General features: G+C 46.2%; 1 protein-coding gene across 2 annotated transcripts in view; it reads right to left on the bottom strand.

Annotated features, from left to right (window-relative positions):
- Positions 1-11,792: 11,792 nt before the first annotated feature.
- The window catches only part of LOC115203659 (insulin-like growth factor 1 receptor), an 81,800-nt gene continuing 66,992 nt past the window's right edge, over positions 11,793-26,600 (bottom strand). The window contains exons 15-22 of one of the 2 annotated variants that reach the window (XM_029768564.1): positions 25,916-26,012; positions 25,531-25,601; positions 24,464-24,693; positions 23,382-23,489; positions 17,263-17,428; positions 16,993-17,122; positions 13,540-13,674; positions 11,793-12,952 (exon numbers count right to left, since the gene is read on the bottom strand). In XM_029768564.1, the coding sequence (XP_029624424.1) occupies positions 12,331-12,952; positions 13,540-13,674; positions 16,993-17,122; positions 17,263-17,428; positions 23,382-23,489; positions 24,464-24,693; positions 25,531-25,601; positions 25,916-26,012 (1,559 nt within the window). In that variant the 3' untranslated portion in view covers positions 11,793-12,330. The other variant, XM_029768565.1, reaches the window with a different exon arrangement.

Genomic DNA, 26,600 nt, shown 5'->3' with positions numbered 1-26,600 from the left:
CTCCTTTTCCTGTAGTCCACAATCATCTCCTTTGTCTTGGTTACGTTGAGGGAAAGGTTGTTATTCTGGCACCACTCGGCCAGATCTCTGACCTCCTCCCTATAGGCTGTATCATCGTTGTCGGTGATCAGGCCTACCACTGTTGTCGTCAGCAAACTTAAATGGTGTTGGAGTCGTGCTTTCCACACAGTCGTGGGTGAACAGGGAGTACAGGAGGGGACTAAGTACACAATCCTGAGGGGCCCCAGTGTTGAGGATCAGCGTGGCAGGGATGTTGTTGCCTGTATTGACGTGGCAGATATGTTGTTGCCTACCCTTACCACATGGGGGGCGGCCCTTCAGGAAGTCCTTGATCCAGTTGCAGAAGGATGTGTTTAGTCCCAGGGTCCTTAGCTTAGTGATGAGCTTTGAGGGCACTATGGTGTTGAACGCTGAGCTGTAGTCAATGAATAGCATTCTCACATACAGTGGCAAGAAAAAGTATGTGAACCCTTTGGAATTACCTGTATTTCTGCATAAATTGGTCATGAAATTAAATCTGACCATCTAAGTCACAACAGACACAGTGTGCTAAAACTAATAACACTAAATATTGTGTTTTTCTTATCTGTATTGAATACATCGTTTAAATATTCACAGTGTAGGTTGGAAAAAGTATGTGAACTCATAGGCTAATGACTTCTCCAAAAAGCTACTTGGAGTCAGGAGTCAGCTAACCTGGAGTCCAATCAATGAGATGAGATTGGAGATGTTGGTTAGAGTTACCCTGCCCTATACAAAACACTCACAACATTTGAGTTTGCTATTCACAAGAAGCATTGCCTGATGTGAACCATGCCTTGAACAAAAGAGATCTCAGAAGACCCAAGATTAAAAATTATTGACTTGCATAAAGCTGGAAAGGGTTACAAAAGTATCTCTAAAAGCCTTGATGTTCATCAGTTCACAGTAATATAAATGGAGAAAGTTCAACAAGAATGGTGTTCATAGGAGGACACCACGGAAGAAGCCACTGCTGTCCAAAAAAAACATTGCTGCATGTCTGAAGTTCGCAAAAGAGCACCTGGATGTTCCACTGCGCTGCTGGCAAAATATTCTGTGGATAGATGAAACTAAAGTTGTGTTGAGTTGTTTGGAAGGAACACAACACTATGTGTGGAGAAAAAAAGGCACAGCACACCAACATCAAAACCTCATCCCAACTGTAAAGTATGGTGGAGGGAGCGTCATGGTTTGGGTCTGCTTTGCTCCCTCAGGGCCTGGACAGCTTGCTATCGTCGACGGAAATATGAATTCCCAAGTTTATCAAGACATTTTGCAGGAGAATATAAGGTTATCTGTCTGCCAATTGAAGCTCAACAGAAGTTGGGTGATGCAACAGGACAACGACCCAAAACACATTAGTAAATCAACAACAGAATGGCTTCAACAGAAGAAAATATGCCTTCTAGAGTGGCCCAGTCAGAGTCCTGACCTCAACCCAATTGAGATGCAGTGGCATGACCTCAAGAGAGCGGTTCACAGCAGACATCCCAATAATATTTCTGAACTGAAACAGTTTTGTAAAGAGGAACGGTCCAAAATTCCTCCTGACCGTTGTGCAGGTCTGATCCGCAACTACAGAAAACGTTTGGTTGAGGATATTGCTTCCAAAGGAGGGTCAACCAGTTATTAAATCCAAGGGTTCACATACTTTTCCCACCCTGCACTGTGAATGTTTACACGGTGTGTACAATAAAGACATGAAAACATATAATTGTTTGTGTTTTATTAGTTTTAGCAGACTGTGTTTGTCTATTGTTGTGCCTTCGAAGATCAGATCAAAATTGTATGACCAATTTATGCAGAAATCCAGGTAATTCCAAAGGGTTCATATACTTTTTCTTGCCACTGTATATGTTCCTTTTGTCCAGGTGTGAAAGGGCAGTGTGGAGTGCGATTGAGATTGCGTCATCTATGCGAATTGGAATGGGTCTAAGGTTTCAGAGGCTGATGGTGTTGATGTAAGCCATGACCAGCCTTTCAAAGCACTTCATGGCTACAGACGTGAGTGCTACGTGTCCGTAGTCATTTAGGCAGGTTTCCTTCGATTTCTTGGGCACAGGGACTATGGTGGTCTGCTTGAAACATGTCACTGAAGACACTTGCCAGTTGGTCCGCGCATGCTCTGAGTACACGTCCTGGTAATCCATCTGGCCCCACGGCTTTGTGAATGTTGACCTGTTTAAAATGTCTTAATCACATCTGCTACAGAGAGCGTGATCACACAGTTGTCCGGAACAGCTGGTGGTCTAATGCATGCTTCAGTGTTGCTTGACTCGAAGCAAGCATAAAAGGCATTTAGCTCATCTGGTAGGCTCGTGTCACTGGGCAGCTCACGGCTGGGTTTCCCTTTGTAGTCCGTAATAGGTTTCAGGCCCTGCCACATCCCGAGGAACGTCAGAGTCGGAGTAGTAGGATTCAATAATAGTCCTGTATTGATGCTTTGCCTGTTTGATGGTTTGTCTGAGGGCAAAGCGGGATTTCTTATAAGCAACAGGATTAGTGTTCTGCTCCTTGAAAGCGGCAGCTCTAGCCTTTAGCTCGGTGCGGATGTTGCCTGTAATCCATGGTTTCTGGTTGGGATATGTACGTACTATCACTTTGGGGACGACGTTGTTGATGCACTTATTAATAAAGCCGGTGACTGAGGTGGTATACTCCACAATGCCATTGGATGAATCCCGGAACATATTCCAGTCTGTGCAGCAAAACAGTCCTGTAGCGTAGCATCCGCCTCATCTGACCACTTCCGTTTTGAGTGAGTCACTGGTACTTCCTGCTTTAGTTTTTGCTTGTAAGCAGGAATCAGGAGGATAGAATTATGGTCAGATTTGCCAAATGGAGGGTGAGTGAGAGCTTTGTATGCATCTCTGTGTGTGGAGTAAAGGTGGTCTAGTTTGTTTCCCTTTGGTTGCACTTTTAACATGCTGGTAGAAATGAGGTAAAACGGATTTAAGTTTGCCTGCATTAAAGTCCCCGGCCACTAGGAGCGCCGCTTCTGGATGAGCATTTTCTTGTTTGCTTATGGCTTTTCCAGCTTGTTGAGTGCGGTCATAGTGCCAGCATCGGTTTGTGGTGGTAAATAGATGGCTCTCTTGGTAGATAGTGTGGTCTACAGTTTATCATGATGTACTCTACCTCAGGCGAGCAATATCTCGAGACCTCCCTAATATTAGACATCGCACATCAGCGGTTATTGACCAATAGACACACACCCCAACCCCTCGTCTTACCAGACGTAGCTGTTCTGTCCTGCCGATGCACGGAAAACCCAGCACACTGAATATTGTCATCGTTCAGCCACGACTCAGTGAAACAAGATTTTACCGTTTTTAATGTCCCGTTGGTAGGATAGTCTCGAGCGGAGATCATCCAGTTTATTCTCCAGTGATTGCACGTTGGCAAATAGAAAAGATGGTAGAGGCAGGTTACCCACTCGCCAACAAATTCTCGCAAGGCACTCCGACTGTATTTCAGTCTTCACGCGAATGACGCTCAGTTGGTAGAGCATGGTGTTTGCAACGCCAGGGTTGTTGGTTCGATTCCCACAGGGACCAGTACGGAGAAAGAATGTATCAAATGTATGCATTCACTACTGTAAGTCGCTCTGGATAAGAGCGTCTGCTAAATGACTAAAATGTAAAAGTAAACAAATCCTTCAAAATGCTTCCCAACCAGCTAGTCCACTGGGAATTCTAACATACAGTATTATCAACCGATGTACCAGTATATTAACCTTCCTGGAATTAAAATATTTACAATTAACTGAGTGTATTTGTGTTTAGTGTTCAACCAGTCTTTTACAATCCCTTTATGTTAGAGAGGATGGGTTTTACCTGATCAGGTATCTGACTCAATACAAAGTGTGGTGGGTAACTAGCATTATTTGATCTAGTAATGGGGGAAGATATGGCAGTAGCAGGTCTAGTAATGGGGGGAGATATGGCAGTAGCAGGTCGAGTAATGGGGGGGAAGATATGGCAGTAGCAGGTCTAGTAATGGGGGGAAGATATGGCAGTAGCAGGTCTAGTAATGGAGGGTAGATATGGCAGTAGCAGCTCATTAATTTGATCTAGTAATGGGGGTAGATATGGCAGAAGCAGCTCATTATTTGATCTAGTAGTGGGGGAAGATATGGCAGTAGCAGGTCTAGTAATGGGGGTAGATATGGCAGTAGCAGCTCATTATTTGATCTAGTAATGGGGGTAGATATGGCAGTAGCAGCTCATTAGTTGATCTAGTAATGGGGTAGATATGGCAGTAGCAGCTCATTATTTGATCTAGTAGTGGGGGAAGATATGGCAGTAGCAGGTCAAGTAATGGGGGTAGATATGGCAGTAGCAGCTCATTATTTGATCTAGTAATGGGTAGATATGGCAGTAGCAGCTCATTAGTTGATCTAGTAATGGGGTAGATATGGCAGTAGCAGCTCATTATTTGATCTAGTAATGTGGGTAGATATGGCAGTAGCAGCTCATTATTTGATCTAGTAATGGGGGTAGATATGGCAGTAGCAGCTCATTATTTGATCTAGTAATGGGGGTAGATATGGCAGTAGAAGCTCATTATTTGATCTAGTAATGGGGGTAGATATGGCAGTAGCTGCTCATTATTTGATCTAGTAATGGGGGTAGATATGGCAGTAGCAGGTCTAGTAATGGGGGGAAGATATGGCAGTAGCAGGTCTAGTAATGGGGGAAGATATGGCAGTAGCAGCTCATTATTTGATCTAGTAATGGGGGGAAGATATGGCAGTAGCAGCTCATTATTTGATCTAGTAATGGGGGAAGATATGGCAGTAGCAGGTCTAGTAATGGGGGGTAGATATGGCAGTAGCAGCTCATTATTTGATCTATTAATGGGGGAAGATATGGCAGTAGCAGCTCATTATTTGATCTAGTAATGTGGGTAGATATGGCAGTAGCAGCTCATTATTTGATCTAGTAATGGGGGTAGATATGGCAGTAGCAGCTCATTATTTGATCTAGTAATGGGGGTAGATATGGCAGTAGAAGCTCATTATTTGATCTAGTAATGGGGGTAGATATGGCAGTAGCTGCTCATTATTTGATCTAGTAATGGGGGTAGATATGGCAGTAGCAGGTCTAGTAATGGGGGGAAGATATGGCAGTAGCAGGTCTAGTAATGGGGGAAGATATGGCAGTAGCAGCTCATTATTTGATCTAGTAATGGGGGGAAGATATGGCAGTAGCAGCTCATTATTTGATCTAGTAATGGGGGAAGATATGGCAGTAGCAGGTCTAGTAATGGGGGGTAGATATGGCAGTAGCAGCTCATTATTTGATCTATTAATGGGGGAAGATATGGCAGTAGCAGCTCATTATTTGATCTAGTAATGAGGGGGGGGGTATGGCAGTAGCAGCTCATTATTGGATCTAGTAATGGGGGGTAAATATGGCAGTAGCAGTTTATTATTTGATCTAGTAATGGGGGTAGATATGGCAGTAGCAGCTCATTATTTGAGCTAGTAATGGGGGGTAGATATGGCAGTAGCAGCTCATTATTTGATCTAGTAATGGGGGGGAGATATGGCAGTAGCAGCTCAGTATTTGATCTAGTAATGGGGGTAGATATGGCAGTAGCAGCTCATTATTTGATCTAGTAATGGGGGGAAGATATGGCAGTAGCAGGTCATTATTTGATCTAGTAATGGGGGAAGATATGGCAGTAGCAGGTCTAGTAATGGGGGTAGATATGGCAGTAGCAGGTCTAGTAATGGGGGATGATATGGCAGTAGCAGGTCTAGTAATGGGGGGAGATATGGCAGTAGCAGCTCATTATTTGATCTAGTAATGGGGGGAAGATATGGCAGTAGCAGGTCTTGTAATGGGGGTAGATATGGCAGTAGCAGGTCATTATTTGATCTAGTAATGGGGGGAAGATATGGCAGTAGCAGGTCTAGTAATGGGGGGCAGATATGGCAGTAACAGCTCATTATTTGATCTAGTAATGGGGGGAAGATATGGCAGTAGCAGGTCTAGTAATGGGGGTAGATATGGCAGTAGCAGGTCTAGTAATGGGGGTAGATATGGCAGTAGCAGGTCTAGTAATGGGGGGTAGATATGGCAGTAGCAGGTCTAGTAATGGGGGGAAGATATGGCAGTAGCAGATCTAGTAATGGGGGGAAGATATGGCAGTAGCAGGTCTAGTAATGGGGGGAAGATATGGCAGTAGCAGCTCATTATTTGGTCTAGTAATGGGGGGAGATATGGCAGTAGCAGGTCTAGTAATGGGGTAGATATGGCAGTATCTCTTTCCATCATTCAGGACTGGGGGGGTTCCTTCTCTGACCTTCATTCAAGAAAGACAACAGTTGGGAATACCGTCACTAAACCTCTAAGAAACGAAAAGAAAAAGCCATCTTTCTAGCAAAAACAACAATGTATTGGTGAAAGGCTTTGGACAATATGTGGCAAAACAGCATATCTTTATGAGTTAAAGAGAAACAAGGATGTTTCGTATGAATGAATTGTTTGAGAAATACAACAAGCAGAAAAACAAATGGACTGTAGTGGGAACGAGAGTAAAACAATCAACCTGAACGATTCATTTTATATTGATATATTATAACCACAAGGAAATAAAGAATTAAATAGCAGCTTCTGTACAGACAATTACTGAGAAGAACATAAACAGTGATCACAAAGACACAAACAGGTTGTGTATGAAAATGGTCTAACTAACTACACAAAATATACAAAAGTATGTGGACACCCCTTCAAATTAGTGGATTCAGCTAATTTCAGCCACACCCGTTGCTGACGTGTATAAAATTGACCACACACACACCCATGTAATCTCCATAGACAAACATTGGCAGTCGAATGGCCTTTACTGAAGAGCTCAGTGACTGTCAACGTGGCACCGTCATAGGATGCCAACTTTCCAACAAGTCAGTTAGTCAAATAGCTGCCCCGGTCAACTGTAAGTGCTGTTATTGTGCAGTGGAAACGTCTAGGAGCAACAACGGCTCAGCCACGAAGTGGTAGGCCACACAAGCTAACAGAACGGGACCGCCGAGTGTGTGAAGCACATAGCGCGTTTAAAAACACCCACTACCGAGTTCCAAACTGCCTCTGGAAGCAACGTCAGCACAACAACTCTTCGTCGGGAGCTTCATGAAATGGGTTTCCATGGCCGAGCGGCAGCACACAAGCCTACGATCACAATGCACAATGCCAAGCGTCGACTGGAGTGTTGTAAAGCTCGCTGCCATTGCATTCTGGAACGGTGGAAACGCGTTCTCTAGAGTGATGAATCACGCTTCACCATCTGTCAGTCTGACGGACAAATCTGGGTTTGTCGGATGCCAGGTAACGCAACCTGCTCAAATGAATAGTGCCAACTGTAAAGTTTGGTGGAGGAGGAATAACGGTCTGGGGCTGTTTTTCATGGTTCCGGGTAGAGCCCTTAGTTCCAGTGAACAGAAATCTAAATGCTACAGCATACAATGACATTCTAGATGATTCTGTGCTTACAACTTTGTGGTAACAGTTTGGGGAAGGCCCTTTCCTGTTTCAGCATGACAATGCCCCCATGCACAAAGCCAGGTCCATACAGAAATGGCTTGTTGAGATCAGTGTGGAAGAACTTGACTGGCCTGCACAGAGCCCTGACCTCAACTCCATCGAACACCTTTGGGATGAATTGGAACGCATACTGTGAGCCAGGTCTAATCGCCCAACATCAGTGCCCCGATCTCATTAATTCTCTTGTAGCTGAATGGAAGAAAGTCCCTGCAGCAATGTACCAACATCTAGTGGAAAGCCTTCCCAGAAGAGTGGAGGCTGTATAGCAGCAAAGGGGGGGACCAACTCCATATTAATGCCCATCATTTTGGAATGAGATGTTTGACGAGCAGGTGTCCACATACGTCATGTAGTGAACAACTGGAAGAGCCATGGAGAAATGTTCTGAATCTCAGAGCAGAGACTACAGTGTAAATATATACCTGCTGTGTACAGCAATGTCTCCCTCCCTGCATACAACTGGACTGGAGACAACTCCTGTCTGTCCCTACATATTGGAAAACATTTGGTCAAAAAGTAGTGCACTACACAGGGAATAGGATGCCATTTGGGATGCAGACATATGGAGCCATACATCCGGTCAGCAGGAACTAAGCATATGGAGCCATACATCCGGTCAGAGGAACTAAGCATATGGAGCCATACATCTGTTCTCTGGTCAGAGGAACTAAACATATGGAGCCATACATCCGGCCAGGAGGAACTAAGCATATGGAGTCATACATCCGGTCAGAGGAACTAAGCATATGGAGCCATACATCCGGTCAGAGGAACTAAGCATATGGAGCCATACATCCGGTCAGAGGAACTAAGCATATGGAGCCATACATCCGGTCAGAGGAACTAAGCATATGGAGCCATACATCCGGTCAGAGGAACTAAGCATATGGAGCCATACATCTGGTCAGAGGAACTAAGCATATGGAGCCAAACATCCGGTCAGGAGGAACTAAGCATATGGAGCCATACATCCGGTCATTGGAACTAAGCATATGGAGCCATACATCCGGTCAGGAGGAACTAAGCATATGGAGCCATACATCCGGTCAGAGGAACTAAGCATATGGAGCCATACATCCGGTCAGGAGGAACTAAGCATATGGAGCCATACATCCAGTCAGAAGGAACTAAGCATATGGAGTCATACATCCGGTCAGAGGAACTAAGCATATGGAGCCATACATCCGGTCAGAGGAACTAAGCATATGGAGCCATACATCCGGTCAGAGGAACTAAGCATATGGAGCCATACATCTGTTCTCTGGTCAGAGGAACTAAGCATATGGAGCCATACATCCGGTCATTGGAACTAAGCATATGGAGCCATACATCCGGTCAGAGGAACTAAGCATATGGAGCCATACATCCGGTCAGAGGAACTAAGCATATGGAGCCATACATCTGTTCTCTGGTCAGAGGAACTAAGCATATGGAGCCATACATCCGGTCAGAGGAACTAAGCATATGGAGCCATACATCCGGTCAGAGGAACTAAGCATATGGAGCCATACATCTGGTCAGAGGAACTAAGCATATGGAGCCATACATCTGGTCAGAGGAACTAAGCATATGGAGCCATACATCTGGTCAGAGGAACTAAGCATATGGAGCAATACATCCGGTCAGAGGAACTAAGCATATGGAGCCATACATCTGGTCAGAAGGAACTAAGCATATGGAGCCATACATCTGTTCTCTGGTCAGAGGAACTAAGCATATGGAGCCATACATCTGGTCAGAGGAACTAAGCATATGGAGCCATACATCTGGTCAGAAGGAACTAAGAAGGGAACTGAAGGACTGGATAAAACAACCTCCCATTGATCACAATCCTTTAAGATACTAAATCATTTAGTCATGTCTTGTAGGCCTTGGAGACGACATGTAGTTTACACCAATGTCAGAACGCTTCCTCGCAATCACAGACAAGACAAAGGGAGAAGACATGTAGTTTACGCCAGACAGCTAAACATCATCAGTGGTGGCCATCTTGTCCCAGTGCAACAGAGCGGATCATGTCTGTCCATCCACTGATATACAACACAGACACAGAGACAGACAGCGCTTGGCCGTTGGCGTTGCTTCCAGACAGAAGAGAAAACATTTACATCACAATAATAATCATGCCCCCCAATATTACACAGTGAGCCAACCAACCATCCATCACTCTGAAAGGCTGTCTCCATTTGGGAATATTTAGAAAAACTAATAAAACACACACTGTGTATATATATATATATATATATAATCTCAGCACCAGTCAAAAGTTTAGACACACCTACTCATTCCAGGGTTTTTCTTTATTTTTACTATTTTCTACATTGTAAAATAATAGTGAAGACATCAAAACTATGAAATAACACATATGGAATCATGTAGTAACCAAAAAAAGAGAAACAGTTCAAAATGTATTTTATATTTCAGATTCTTCAAATAGCCACCCTTTGCCTTGATGACAGCTTTGCATTCTCTCAACCAGCTTCATGAGGTAGTCACCTGGAATGCATTTCAATTAACAGGTGTGCCTTGTTAAAAAGGTATTTTGTGGAATTTCTTTCCTTCTTAATGCGTTTGAGCCAATCAGTTGTGTTGTGATAAGGTAGGGGTGGTATACAGAAGATAGCCCTATTTGGTAAAAGACCAAGTCCATATTATGCCAAGAACAGCTTAAATAAGCAAAGAGAAACGACAGTCCATCATTACTTTAAGACATGAAGGTCAGTTAATACGGAACATTTCAAGAACTTTGAAAATTTATTCAAGTGCAGTCGCAAAAACCATCAAGTGCTTTGATGAATCTGGCTCTCATGAGGACCGCCAGAGGAAAGGAAGACCCAGAGTTACCTCTGCTGCAGAGGATAAGTTCATTAGAGTTACCAGCCTCAGATTGCAGCCCACATAAATGCTTCACAGAGTTCAAGTAACAGACACATCTCAACATCAACTGTTCAGAGGAGACTGCGTGAATCAGTCCTTCAGGGTGGAATGCTGTAAAGAAACCACTACTAAAGGACACCAATAAGAAGAAGAGACTTGCTTGGTCCAAGAAACACGAGCAATGGACATTAGACCGGTAGAAATCTGTCCTTTGGTCTGATGAGTCCAAATTTGAGATTTTTGGTTCCAACTGCCATGTCTTTGTGAGACGCAGAGTAGGTGAACGGATGATCTCCTCTTTTGTGGTTCCCACCGTGAAGCATAGAGGAGGTGGTGTGATGGTGCTTTGCTGGTGACACTGTCTGTGATTTATTTAGAATTCAAGGCACACTTAACCAGCATGGCTACCACAGCATTCTGCAGCGATATGCCATCCCATCTGGTTTGCGTTTAGTGGGACTATCATTTGTTTTTCAACAGGACAATGACCCAAAACACCTCTAGGCTGTTTAAGGGCTATTTTACTAAGAAGGAGAGTGATGGAGTGCTGCATCAGATGACCTGGCCTCCACAATCACCCGACCTCAATCCAATTGAGATGGTTTGGGATGAGTTGGACCACCGAGTGAAGGAAAAGCAGCCAACAAGTGCTCAGCATATGTGGGAACTCCTTCAAGACCGTTGGAAAACTCATGAAGCTGGTTGAGAGAATGCCAAGAGTGTGCAAAGCTGTCATCAAGGCAAAAGGGTGGTTACCTTGAAGAATCTCAAATATATTTAGATTTTTTTAACACTTTTTTGGTTACTACGTGATTCCATATGTGTAATTCCATAGTTTTGATGTCTTCACTATTATTCTACAATGTAGAAAATAGTAAACATTAAAGAAAAACCCTTGAATGAGTAGGTGTCCCCAAACCTTTGACTGATAACGGTAACCAGAAACCTTCCTGAACAACGGACTTGTGTTTTATATATAAAGGTAGCTGGGCCTAAAGGAATACATCTTAAACCACCGTTGTTCAGGTCGTGGTCCAGGGTCCTCCCAGCAGGCCTCAGCAGGAGGTGCTTTATATCAGGCAGCTGATAGAAATGTCAATACAGAATGAAAAAGTATGAGTCCACCACAGAGGGGTCCACCACAGAGGGGTCCATCAGAGATGAGGGATGGAGAGGGGTCCACCACAGAGGAGTCCATCAGAGATGAGGGATGGAGAGGGGTCCACCACAGAGGAGTCCATCAGAGATGAGGGATGGAGAGGGGGGTCCACCACAGAGGAGTCCATCAGAGATGAGGGATGGAGGGGGGTCCACCACAGAGGGGTCCACCACAGAGGAGTCCATCAGAGATGAGGGATGGAGAGGGGTCCACCACAGAGGAGTCCATCAGAGATGAGGGATGGAGAGGGGTCCACCACAGAGGAGTCCATCAGAGATGAGGGATGGAGAGGGGGGTCCACCACAGAGGAGTCCATCAGAGATGAGGGATGGAGAGGGGGGTCCACCACAGAGGAGTCCATCAGAGATGAGTGATGGAGAGGGGTCCACCACAGAGGAGTCCATCAGAGATGAGGGATGGAGAGGGGTCCACCACAGAGGAGTCCATCAGAGATGAGGGATGGAGAGGGGGGTCCACCACAGAGGAGTCCATCAGAGATGAGGGATGGAGGGGGGGTCCACCACAGAGGGGTCCATCAGAGATGAGGGATGGAGAGGGGTCCACTACAGAGGAGTCCATCAGAGATGAGGGATGGAGAGGGGTCCACCACAGAGGAGTCCATCAGAGATGAGGGATGGAGAGGGGGGTCCACTACAGAGGAGTTCATCAAACTCTTTAGAAAAGAGGGGGGGTCCACTAGGATCAGCAGGCTGAGGACTGTGGGAGGGGTATGGCACGTTCCTTCTTCCTCACTCCGTTCATGTGTGCGTAGGGCGGTGAGTCATTGAAGGCTGGTCGCAGCAGGACCTGGGCGACCGCCTCTGGGCCGTTGGACGCCACCTGTCCTGAGGCCCCTGAGCTCTGTGCCGAGGAGGGGCCAGGGGCCACTGGAGAGCAGCAGGCCTGGCTGGCGGCCCCGAGGGCTGGGGAGCAGGGGGACGAGGGAGCCTGGGGCTGAACCTGCCCAGAGGACGGGGCTGAAGGTGGGGTGGAGCCCTGTGTTAACGGACCGGCGGGGGCCGTGGTGGCTGGTGTCTGTTGGGAGGGGGGAGGAGGGGGCTGGTTGGGCAGGGCGGACCCGGAGGTGGTGGGGGGACAGGGGATTGGGGGGCGTGAAGAGGCAGCGGGACCTAAAGGGACATTGTTCATGTTTTCTACCTCCATGTCTGACTCCTCTGTGTCTGGAAGCTTGTTCTCTTCGCTGTAAAAGAAACTCATCTCTCTGAACGGTGGCTCCAGCTCCTCTTTGATGCTGTTAATGATCTCCAGAAACGACGGACGCATCTTAGGGTTGTACTGCCAACACATCCGCATCAACTCAAACCTGGTAGGAGAGAGAGAGAGAGAGAGAGAGAGAGAGAGAGAGGAGAGAGAGAGAGAGCATTAACTCAAACCTGGTAGGGGAGAGAGGGAGAGAGAGAGAGAGAGAGAGAGAGCATTAACTCAAACCTGGTAGGAGAGAGAGAGAGCGAGAGAGAGACACAGTGAGACAGCGAGAGAGAGAGACAGCGAGAGAGACAGAGAGAGAGAGAGCGCGAGAGAGAGCGTGCGCGAGAGAGAGATATTATCTTAGGGTTGTACTGCCAACACAGACGCATCAACTCAACCCTACGATAAGCATGACTGGTATTCCCACCAATGAACAGGCTACGATAAGCATGACTGGTATTTCCACCAATGAACAGGCTACGATAAGCATGACTGGTATTTCCACCAATGAACAGGCTGAAAAGCATTATTTCGCTAAAGGATTTTTCTTCTCCCGGCCGGCACCCATTATATTTACCGGCTTTTCCATTTTTGGGGGGCAAAAATCCAGATATACCGGGCGAACAGAAACCCAGGTGTGTGTGTGTGTGTGTGTAACCCACAGCATGTCAGGGCAGGTGTGTGTGTGTGTGTGTAACCCACAGCATGTCAGGGCAGTTGTCTGGTTTGTCTAGCAGTCCTCCGTCCATAACAAAGCGCAGCACCTGCTCGTTGGACATCCCCTGGTAGGGCTGCTCTGCTAGCGTGGCGATCTCCCATAACACCACCCCAAAAGACCTGCAGAGAGAGAGGAGAGACGGGGTTATACACCACCCCAAAAGACCTGCAGAGAGAGGAGAGACGGGGTTATAACACCCTACACACCCTGGGGTTACACACCACCCCAAAAGACCTGCAGAGAGAGAGGAGACGGGGTTATAACACCCTATACACCCTGGGGTTACACACCACCCCAAAAGACCTGCAGAGAGAGAGGAGACGGGGTTATACACCACCCCAAAAGACCTGCAGAGAGAGAGGAGAGACGGGGTTATAACACCACCCCAAAAGACCTGCAGAGAGAGGAGAGACGGGGTTATAACACCCTACACACCCTGGGGTTACACACCACCCCAAAAGACCTGCAGAGAGAGAGGAGACGGGGTTATAACACCCTACACACCCTGGGGTTACACACCACCCCAAAAGACCTGCAGAGAGAGAGGAGACGGGGTTATACACCACCCCAAAAGACCTGCAGAGAGAGAGGAGAGACGGGGTTATAACACCACCCCAAAAGACCTGCAGAGAGAGAGGAGAGACGGGGTTATACACCACCCCAAAAGACCTGCAGAGAGAGGAGAGACAGGGTTATACACCCTACACACCCTGACTAGAGGTCGACCGATTATGATTTTTCAACGCCGATACCGATTATTGGATGACCAAAAAAAGCCGCCACAGATTAATCGGGCGATTTAATATAAAAAAATATATATATTGTATTTGTAATAATGACAATTACAACAATACTGAATGAACACTTAACTTAATATAATACGTCAATAAAATCAATTTAGCCCCAAATAAATAATGAAAATGTTTCAATTTGGTTTAAATAATGCAAAAACAAAGTGTTGGAGAAGAAAGTAAAAGTGCAATATGTGCCATGTAAAAAAGCTAACGTTTAAGTTCCTTGCTCAGAACATGAGAACATATGAAAGCTGGTGGTTCCTTTTAACATGAGTCTTCAATATTCCAAGGTAAGGAGTTTTAGGTTGAGGTTATTATAGGAATTATAGGACTATTTCTCTCTATACCATTTGTATTTCATATACCTTTGACTATTGGATGTTCTTATAGGCACTATAGTATTGCCAGTGTAACAATATAGCTTCGGTCCCTCTCCTCGCTCCTACCTGGGCTCGAACCAGGAACACATCGACAACAGCCACCCTCGAAGCAGCGTTACCCATGCAGAGCAAGGGGAACAACTACTCCAAGTCTCAGAGCGAGTGACGTTTGAAACGCTATTAGCGCGCACCCGGCTAACTAGCTAGCCATTTCACATCGGTTACACCAGCCTAATCTTGGGAGTTGATAGGCTTGAAGTCATAAACAGCGCAATGCATTGCGAAGAGCTGCTGGCAAAACGCACGAAAGTGCTGTTTCAATCAATGCTTACGAGCCTGCTGGTGCCTACCACCGCTCAGTCAGACTGCTCTATCAAATCATAGACTTAATTAGAACACAATAACACACAGAAATACGAGCCTTAGGTCATTAATATGGTCGAATCCGGAAACTATAATCTCGAAAACAAAACGTTTTTCCTTTCAGTGAAATACGGAACTGTTCCGTATTTTATCTAACGGGTGGCATCCCTAAGTCTAAATATTCCTGTTAGATTGCACAACCTTCAATGTTATGTCATAATTATGTAAAATTCTGGCAAATTAGTTCGCAACGAGCCAGGCGGCCCAAACTGCTGCATATACCCTGACTCTGCGTGCAATGAACGCAGAGTCATGTTAGCAGGCAATATTAACTAAATATGCAGGTTTAAAAATATATACTTGTGTATTGATTTTAAAGAAAGGCATTGATGTTTATGGTTAGGTACATTGGTGCAACGACAGTGCTTTTTTCGCAAATGCGGTTGTTAAATCAACACCCGTTTGTCGAAGTAAGCTGTGATTCAATGAGAAATTAACAGGCACCGCATCGATTATATACACGTTAGATAAACTAGTAATATCATCAACCATGTGTAGTTAACTAGTGATTATGTTAAGATCGATAGTTTTTTATAAGATACGTTTAATGCTAGCTAGCAACTTACCTTGGCTTCTTGCTGCCCTCACGTAACAGGTAGTCAGCCTGCCATGCAGGCTCCTCGTGGAGTGCAATGTAAGGCAGGTGGTTAGAGCGTTGGACTAGTGTTAAAGGAATTCCTGCTTGAGAGTAATGATTAAATAATTCTACCCTGATTTTAGGGATATGGTCTATATAGCCTGTAGAATAAGTAACTAAAGGGTTTTAAGCATAAGTCTCAGGAGATTGACTAGGATAGGAGAGGAATAGAGGTGTCTGTGTGTTTAAGTAAACATCAAGAACTGTTAAACTTTGGTTGACCTGACCTAGCTCGAACCCTCCAGGTTTCCCTAATCTCAGAGTACTAAAATACTGTCAGCTGGGTAAGAATTTACGGTGTTGAGAGTTCTGGGGAAGAACAATTAACTCTCCTTAGTGTTAGTGTGTAATGTGTAAATGAGAAGCCTGGTATATAATAGATGTTTTGTGTAGGAACTGCAGTACGCTCTACTGAATAAACAATTCTGATTCTTGTAAGCAGTACGCTCTACTGAATAAACAATTCTGATTCTTGTAAGCTGGTCCTCTGTCTGTGTTATTAAACCAGAATCGCACACATTATGGATGGCAGACTGAGTTTGAATTGAAAATTGAAGTTAACATTGAGAACATAATTCTCTTAACAACTAGTAACCGGCAGGTTGCAAAAACGAATCCCCCCTGAACAAGGCAGTTAACCCACTGTTAACCCACTGTTCCTAGGCCGTCATTGAAAATAAGACTGTGTTCTTAACTGACTTGCCTAGTTAAATAAAGGTCTTAAAAAATAAAAAATAAAAAAATAAAAAAATAAAATAGGCAAATCGGTGGCCAAAAATACCGATTACCGATTGTTATGAACACTCGAAATCGGCCATAATTAAATCGGCTATTCCGATTAATCGGTCGACCTCTAACCCTACACACCCTGGGGTTATACACTCTGTGTGCTGTCATTTGGTTTAGTAGTGTACACTGTGAGAAGGACTGAGCAGAAAAAGCAGAGCAGTTTGAGTCTAATATAAATGGTAGTGAGGCCTCCTGGCCAGCTCTGCTTTAAACAGACAGAAGCTGGAACGGACCTTGTGTTCCACTCCCTCTCAAAACATCACCAGGTTAAATGGCTTCCCAACGGGGGACAAATGGAGAGAGGGGTTCAGGCTCTTCTACAAGCTTGGCTCCCTTCCTTTTAAAATGTCGTCCCCTCCTGGAAGTGAACTGTTCCATCCTCATTGAAATGAGAGGGTGAATGGGTGCAGTTACCAGACATCGGAGGTGGTGGTGAACACTCCATCTTTAAGGGACTCGGGGGACATCCATCGGACCGGCAGCAACCCCTTTCCTCCTTTACGGTAGTAGTCTGTCTCATAGATGTCTCTGGTCATACCAAAATCTACCTCACACACAGGGAAGACAGGGGGAAATGACTTAACATGAATGTATAAAAAAAACGTTGTTCACATCAATATACTAGGCTAAATTACAAGCCTAATTGAACTATAATTCTTTAGGAGGAAGTCTGTCTGTCCGTACCACCTATCTTGACGGTGTAGTCGTCTGCCACCATACAGTTCCTGGCGGCCAGGTCTCTGTGGACAAACTTGTTAGCGTTGAGATAAGACATCCCGTCCGCTATCTCCCCAGCCATCTGAATAATCTTCTTCAGAGGTGGGAGGTTGAGACTGTAGGACTGGGAGGGCTGTGTGTGTGTGTGTGTGTGTGTGTGTGTGTGTGTGTGTGTGTGTGTGTGTGTGTGTGTGTGTGTGTGTGTGAGTGAGAGAGAGAGGGGAGAGAGAGGAGAGGTTAGAGTCCATCTGAATAATCTCCTTCAGAGGAGGAAGGTTGAGACTGTAAACTCACTGGAGAATAAACTGGATAAACTGTTGGAGATTATCCTACCAACAGGACATTAAAAACTGTAATATCGTATCCTGTAATATATATGTTTCACCGAGACGTGGCTGAATGACGACACTGATAATATACAGTTGGCTGGGTTTTCCGTGCATCAGCAGGACAGAACAGCTTCGTCTGGTAAGACGAGGGGTGCTGTTGTGTCTATTTGTCAATTACAGCTGGTGCTTAAAGCTAGTGAGGGAGATATGAGTCTCCAGCTTCAGTGATTTTTGCAATTCGTTCCAGTCATTGGCATCTGAGAACTGGAAGGAAAGGCGGCCAAAAGACGAAAAGGCTTTGGGGGTGACCAGTGAGATATACCCGCTGAAGCGCGTGCTACGGGTGGGTGCTGCTATGGTGACCAGTGAGCTGAGATAAGGCGGGGCTTTACCTAGCAGAGACTTGTAGATAACCTGGAGCCAGTGAGTTTGGCGACGAATATAAAGTGAGGGCCAGCCAACGAGAGCGTACAGGTCGCAGTATATGGGGCTTTGGTGACAAAACGGATGGCACTGTGATAGACTGCATCCAATTTGCTGTGTAGAGTGTTGGAGGCTATTTTGTAAATGACATCGCAAAGTCGAGGATCGGTAGGATAGTCAGTTTTACGAGGGTATGTTTGGCAGCACGAGCGAAGGATGCTTTGTTGCGAAATAGGAAGCCAATTCCAGATTTAATTTTGGATTGGAGATGCTTAATGTGAGTGTGGAAGGAGAGATTACAGTCTAACCAGACACCTAAGTATTTGTAGTTGTCCACATATTCTAAGTCAGAACCGTCCAGAGTAGTGATGCTGGACGGGCGGGCAGGTGTAGGCAGCGATCGGTTGAAGAGCATGCATTTAGTTTTACTTGTATTTAAGAGCAGTTGGAGGCAACGGAAGGAGTGTTGTATGGCATTGAAGCTCGTCTGGAGGTTAGTTAACACAGTGTCCAAAGAAGGGCCAGATGTATACAACAGTACATAATGATAAACTGTTGACCACACTTTCTACCAAGAGAGCCGTCTATTTACCACCACAAACTGATGATGGCACTAAGACCGCACTCAACGAGCTGTAAGGCCATAAGCAAACAAGAAAATGCTCATCCAGAGAAGGCGCTCCTAGTGGCCGGGGACATTAATGCAGGCAAACTTAAATCAGTTTGACCTCATTTCTACCAGAATGTCACATGTACAAACAGAGGGAAAAAAACTCTAGACAATCTTTACCCCACACACTGACGCATACAAAGTTCTCCCTCGCCCTCCATTTGGCAAATCTGACCATAATTCCTGCTTACAAGCAAAAACTAAAGCAGGAAGTACCAGTGACTCGCTCAATACGGAAGTGGTCAGATGAGGCGGATGCTACGTTAAGGGACTGTTTTGCTAGTACAGACTGGAATATGTTCTGGGATTCATCCAATGGCATTGAGGAGTATACCACTGCAGTCACCAGCTTCATCAATAAGTGCATCGATGACGTCGTCCCCACAGTGACCGTACGCACATAACCCAGCCAGAAGCCATGAATTACAGGCAACATCCACACCGAGCTAAAGGCTAGAGCTGCCGCTTTCAAGGAGCGGGACACTAATCCGGACACTTATAAGAAATCCCGTTATGCCCTCAGACGAACCACCAAACAGGCAAAGAGTCAATACAGGACTAAGATGGAATCCTACTATACCAGCTGACGCTCGTCGGATGTGGAACGATTACGGACTACAAAGGGAAACCCAGCCGCGAGCTGCCCAGTGAAGCGTGCCTACCAGACCGGCTAAATGCCTTTTATGCTCGCTTTGAGGCAAGCAACACTGAAGCATGCATTAGAGCACCAGCTGTTTCGGACAACTGTGTGATCACGCTCTCCGTAGCCAATGTGAGCAAGACCTTTAACCTCTCTGGGCTAGGTGGGACTACTCAACAGCCAATTTGTAAGTCGCTCTGGATAAGAGCGTCTGCTAAATGACTTAAATGTAAATGTTGAATCCCGTGGCGCGTTATTCAAATACCTTAGAAATGCTATTACTTCAATTTCTCAAACATATGACTATTTTACACCATTTTAAAGACAAGACTCTCGTTAATCTAACCACACTGTCCGATTTCAAAAAGGCTTTACAACGAAAGCAAAACATTAGATTATGTCAGCAGAGTACCCAGCCATAAATAATCAGACACCCATTTTTCAAGCTAGCATATAATGTCACATAAACCCAAACCACAGCTAAATGCAGCACTAACCTTTGATGATCTTCATCAGATGACAATCTTAGGACATTATGTTATACAATACATGCATGTCTGTTCAATCAAGTTCATATTTATATCAAAAAACAGCTTTTTACATTAGCAGGTGACTAGCATGTGACTAGCATTCCCACCGAACACTTCCGGTGAATTTACTAAATTACTCACGATAAACGTTCACAAAAAACATAACAATTATTTTAAGAATTATAGATACAGAACTCCTATATGCACTCGCTATGTCCGTTTTTAAAATAGCTTTTCGGTGAAAGCACATTTTGCAATATTCTAAGTAGATAGCCCGGCATCACAGGGCTAGCTATTTAGACACCCAGCAAGTTTAGCACTCACCAAAGTCAGATTTACTATAAGAAAAATGTTATTACCTTTGCTGTTCTTCGTCAGAATGCACTCCCAGGACTTCTACTTCAATAACAAATGTTGGTTTGGTCCCAAATAATCCATTGTTATATCCAAATAGCGGCGTTTTGTTCGTGCGTTCAAGACACTATCCGAAAGGGTAAATAAGGGTGACGAGCACGATGCATTTCGTGACAAAAAAAATCTAAATATTCCATTATCGTACTTCGAAGCATGTCAACCGCTGTTTAAAATCAATTTTTATGCCATTTTTCTCGTAAAAAAGCGATAATATTCCGACCGGGAAATCGTTTTTTTATTACAAAGAGAGCGAAAGTAAAAGCATGGGATCCCCTCATGCACGAGCCTCAGTCTGATGGCCCTCTGATAGAGCACTTGCCAAAAGCGCTAATGTGTTTCAGCCTGGGGATGGAATTACATCATTCAGCTTTTTCCCGAGTTCTGAGAGCCTATGGGAGCCGTAGGAAGTGTCACGTTACAGCAAAGATCCTAAATGTTCAATAAACAGAGGCAAGAAGCCCAAGGAATGGTCAGAGAGGGTACTTCCTGTTTGGAATCTTCTCAGGTTTTTGCCTGCCATATGAGTTCTGTTATACTCACAGACACCATTCAAACAGTTTTAGAAACTTCGGGGTGTTTTCTATCCAAAGCTAATAATTATATGCATATTCTAGTTTCTGGGCAGGAGTAGTAACCAGATTAAATCGGGTACGTTTTTTATCCAGCCGTGCAAATACTGCCCCCTATCCCCAACAGGTTAAACAGGTCAACATTCACAAGTCCGCAGGGCCAGACAGATTACCAGGACGTGTACTCAGAGCATGTGCTGACCAACTGGCAAGTCTCTAGACTGACATTTTCAACCTCTCCCTTACCGAGTCTGTAATATCTACGTTTCAAGCAGACCACCATAGTCCCTGTGTCCAAGAACACTAAGGTAACCTGCCTAAATGACTACCGCCCCGTAGCACGTCGGCAGCCATGAAGTGCATTGAAAGGCTGGTCATGGCTCACGTCAACACCATCATCCCACTCCAATTTGCATACCTCCCCATCAGATCCACTGATGACACAATCTCAATTTCACTCCACTTTCCCACCTGGACAAAAGAAACACTTAAGTGAGAATGCTGTTCATTGACTACAGCTCAGCGTTCAACACCATAGTTCCCACAAAGCTCATCACTAAGCTAAGGACTCTGGGACTAAACACCTCCCTCTGCAACTGGATCCTGGACTTCCTGACGGGCTGCCCCCAGGTGGTAAGGGTAGGAAACAACACATCTGCCACGCTGATCCTCAACACGGGCACCCCATAGGCGTGCTTAGCCCCTCCTGTTTAGTCCCCCTCACGACTCCAACGCCATCATTAAGTTTACTGACGACACAACGGTGGAAGGCCTGATTACAGACAACGATGAGACAGCCTATCGGGAGGAGGTCAGAGACCTGGCAGTGTGGTGCCAGGACAACAACCTCTCCCTCAACATGAGCCAGACAAAGACAAAAGAGATGATCGTGGACTACAGGAAAAGGAGGGCAGAAAACGCCCCCATTCACATAGACAGGGCTGTAGTGGAGCGGGTCAATAGTTCCAAATTCCTTGCTTTCCACACCAAGACAGTCATGAAGAGGGCACGACAACATCCCCCAAAAGTTATACAGCTGCACCATCGAGAGCATCCTGACCGGTTGCATCACTGTCTGGTATTGCAACTGCTCAGCATCCGACCGCAAGGCGCTCGAAGGTAGTGCGTACGGCCAGTACATCCCTGGGGCCAGGCTCCCTGCCATCCAGGACCTCGGGGCCAGGCTCCCTGCCATCCAGGACCTCGACGCCAGGCTCCCTGCCATCCAGGACCTCGACGCCAGGCTCCCTGCCATCCAGGACCTCGACGCCAGGCTCCCTGCCATCCAGGATCTCGACGCCAGGCTCCCTGCCATCCAGGACCTCGGCGCCAGGCTCCCTGCCATCCAGGACCTCGGCACCAGGCTCCCTGCCATCCAGGACCTCGGCACCAGGCTCCCTGCCATCCAGGACCTCGACGCCAGGCTCCCTGCCATCCAGGACCTCGACGCCAGGCTCCCTGCCATCCAGGACCTCGACGCCAGGCTCCCTGCCATCCAGGACCTCGACGCCAGGCTCCCTGCCATCCAGGACCTCGACGCCAGGCTCCCTGCCATCCAGGACCTCGACACCAGGCTCCCTGCCATCCAGGACCTCGACACCAGGCTCCCTGCCATCCAGGACCTCGACACCAGGCTCCCTGCCATCCAGGACCTCTATACCAGGCGGTGTCAGAGGAAGGCTCATTTTTTGATAACTCCAGTCATCCAAGATCAAGAATGTTCTCTCTGCTACCGCACGGTACCAGAGCACCAAGTCCAGGTCCAAAAGGCTCCTTAACCCCAAGCCATAAGACCGTTCTCTCTGCTACCGCACGGTACCGGAGCGCCAAGTCTAGGTCCAAAAGGCTCCTTAACCCCAAGCCATAAGACTGTTCTCTCTGCTACCGCACGGTACCGGAGCACCAAGTCTAGGTCCAAAAGGCTCCTTAACCCCAAGCCATAAGACTGTTCTCTCTGCTACCGCACGGTACCGGAGCGCCAAGTCTAGGTCCAAAAGGCTCCTTAACCCCAAGCCATAAGACTGTTCTCTCTGCTACCGCACGGTACCGGAGCGCCAAGTCCAGGTCCAAAAGGCTCCTTAACCCCAAGCCATAAGACTGTTCTCTCTGCTACCGCACGGTACCGGAGCACCAAGTCTAGGTCCAAAAGGCTCCTTAACCCCAAGCCATAAGACTGCTGAACAACTAATCAAAATGGCAACCCAGACTATTTTGTTAACTATTTCTTGAACAGCATTGTTGGTTAAGGGCTTGTAAGTACGCATTTCAAGTTAAGGTCTACACCTGTTGTATTCGGCGCATGTGACAAATACAATTGTATTCGATTTTTAGTGACCTCAGGTGGTAGGGGTCAGGATGAGGGATTAGGGGTTAGGATGAGGGGTTAGATAATTTACGTCTTTAGCCCGTAGTGACCTCAGGTGACTAGGTGGTAGGGGTTAGGGGTAGGTAACTTACGTCTTTAGCCCGTAGTGACCTCAGGTGGCTAGGTGGTAGGGGAAGGTAACTTACGTCTTTAGCCCGTAGTGACCTCAGGTGGCTCTTCAGATCTCCTTTAGTCATCAGCTCCATGATAACCAAGGTGGGCTGGCCCTGCGAAACCACACCCAGCAGACGCACCTGCACCAATCATAGCACACAAATGACATCAGTGGTCAGAGCCCACATCCTGAACTGACAAACAGGGGGCTCCTCATTTGTTCACAGAAACATAAGTCAGGAAAGGGGGTGTGGAGTTATAGGTCAACATCTAGACAGGACAGGGGGAGCATCAGGTCAACATCTAGACAGGACAGGGGGAGCATCAGGTCAACATCTAGACAGGACAGGGGGTGTGGAGCGATAGGTCAACATCTAGACAGGACAGGGGGTGTGGAGCGATAGGTCAACATCTAGACAGGACAGGGGGAGCATCAGGTCAACATCTAGACAGGGCAATGGGAGCATCAGGTCAACATCTAGACAGGACAATGGGAGCATCAGGTCAACATCTAGACAGGACAGGGGGAGCATCAGGTCAACATCTAGACAGGACAGGGGGAGCATCAGGTCAACATCTAGACAGGACAGGGGGGGGAGCATCAGGTCAACATCTAGACAGGACAGGGGGGGGAGCATCAGGTCAACATCTAGACAGGACAGGGGGAGTATCAGGTCAACATCTAGACAGGACAGGGATCAGGTCAACATCTAGACAGGACAGGGGGTGTGGAGAATGAGGTATTATGCCTTATGTTGTCTCAATGTATCTGTCCGCTGTGTTTTCGTGTCCTGTATCATACCACACTGTGTGTGTGTGTGTGTGTCGTACCACGCTGTGTATGTGTGTGTGTGTCGTACCACGCTGTGTGTGTGTGTGTGTGTGTGTGTTTGTCGTACCACACTGTGTGTGTGTCGTACCACACTGTGTGTGTGTGTGTGTGTGTGTGTGTGTGTGTGTGTCGTACCACACTGTGTGTGTGTCGTACCACACTGTGTGTGTGTGTGTGTGTGTGTGTGTGTGTGTGTGTGTGTGTGTGTGTGTGTGTCGTACCACACTGTGTGTGTGTGTGTGTGTGTGTGTGTGTTTGTGTGTGTGTGTGTGTGTGTCGTACTACGTGGTGACAGCTGAACTCCTTCATGACGGAAGCTTCATTGAGGAACTCTATTCTCTCTCTCATGCTGGCCGACTCGTTCACCGTCTTTATGGCCACGCACGTCTCTGGCTCGTCCTTGACAACTCCCTTAGCGACGCCCTCGTACACCATGCCGAACGACCCCTGACCCAGCTCTCTGTTCATCGTGATCTTCTCCCTCAGCACCTCCCATTCATCTGGTACATACACTAGAGGAGAGGAGAGGGTTACCAGACAACTATATCACAGTACTACACCCCCACTACCCCCCATTCATCTGGTATATACACTGGAGGAGAGGAGAGGGTTACCAGACAACTATATCACAGTACTACACCCCCACTAACCCCCCATTCATCTGGTATATACACTGGAGGAGAGGGTTACCAGACAACTATATCACAGTACTACACCCCCACTACCCCCCATTCATCTGGTATATACACTGGAGGAGAGGGTTACCAGACAACTATATCACAGTACTACACCCCCACTAACCCCCCATTCATCTGGTATATACACTGGAGGAGAGGGTTACCAGACAACTATATCACAGTATTACACCCCCACTACCCCCCATTCATCTGGTATATACACTGGAGGAGAGGAGAGGGTTACCAGACAACTATATCACAGTACCACACCCCCACTACCCCCCATTCATCTAGCTTACTAACTAACTAACAGGAACTTGTGTGGTCTGACTACAGGTACTTCCTGTCTATCAGGTGATGCGGTCTGACTACAGGTACTTCCTCTCTGTCTATCAGGTGATGTGATCTGACTACAGGTACTTCCTCTCTGTCTATCAGGTGATGTGGTCTGACTACAGGTACTTCCTCTCTGTCTATCAGGTGATGTGGTCTGACTACAGGTACTTCCTCTCTGTCTATCAGGTGATGTGATCAGACTACAGTTACTTCCTCTCTGTCTATCAGGTGATGTGGTCTGACTACAGGTACTTCCTCTCTGTCTATCAGGTGATGTGGTCTGACTACAGGTACTTCCTGTCTATCAGGTGATGTGGTCTGACTACAGGTACTTACTCTCTGCAGCGCTGAAGTATTCAGGGTTGACTGATGCGTACAGAACTCCATTCCCCAGTCTGTCACTGTTCCTGTAGACACACACACACACACACACACACACACACACACACACACACAGGGTTAGCAGCGTTACACAGCATCCCAAACGGCACCCTATTCTCTATATAGTGCACTATTTTAGACCAGGGCCTTATAGAACCCTATTCCCTATATAGTGCACTACTATAGACCAGAGCACTATGGTATCTATTCCCTATATAGTGCACTTCTCTGTGGGCTCTGGTCTAAAGTAGTGCACCACACTCCAGCCATGTTCAGACCAATGACGCCGTCACAGGACTGGAATAGAGACCGAGACGGAGACAGAGACAAACAGACTTACTTCTTCCTGTTGATGATGGTGAACGTGGCCAGTAAACAGATGATCAGGACGGCTACCATGGGAACAAAGATCATGACGTAGAGATGGTTCTCATAACCTGGTGGACCAGGAGACACATTAAATACAGTATACACTGGTGGACCAGGAGAGACATTAAATACAGTAGAATACAGGTATTCCATACACACTGGTATTAACTAACATGTGATAAGGTATTACATACACACTGGTATTAACTAACTAACATGTGGTAAGGTATTACACACACACACTGGTGTTAACTAACATGTGATAAGGTATTCCATACACACTGGTATTAACATGTGATAAGGAATTCCATACACACTGGTATTAACTAACTAACATGTGATAAGGTATTCCATACACACTGGTATAAACCTGTTATGGATAGGGGGCAGTATTTTCACGGCCGGATAAAAAACGTACCCGATTTAATCTGTTTATTACTCCTGCCCAGAAACTAGAATATGCATATAATTGTTTGATTTGGATAGAACACACCCTAAAGTTTCTAAAACTGTTTGAATGGTGTCTGTGAGTATAACAGAACTCATATGGCAGGCCAAAACCTGAGAAGATTCCAAACAGGAAGTGCCCTCTCTGACCATTTCTTGGCCTTCTTTAGCCTCTTTATTGAAAACAGAGGATCTCTGCTGTAACGTGA

Source organism: Salmo trutta, chromosome 12 (assembly GCF_901001165.1).
Source record: "Salmo trutta chromosome 12, fSalTru1.1, whole genome shotgun sequence".
Classification (NCBI taxonomy): domain Eukaryota; kingdom Metazoa; phylum Chordata; class Actinopteri; order Salmoniformes; family Salmonidae; genus Salmo; species Salmo trutta.
The sequence above is the reverse complement of the archived record's forward strand: the minus strand, read 5'-3'. Positions and strand labels throughout refer to the sequence as shown.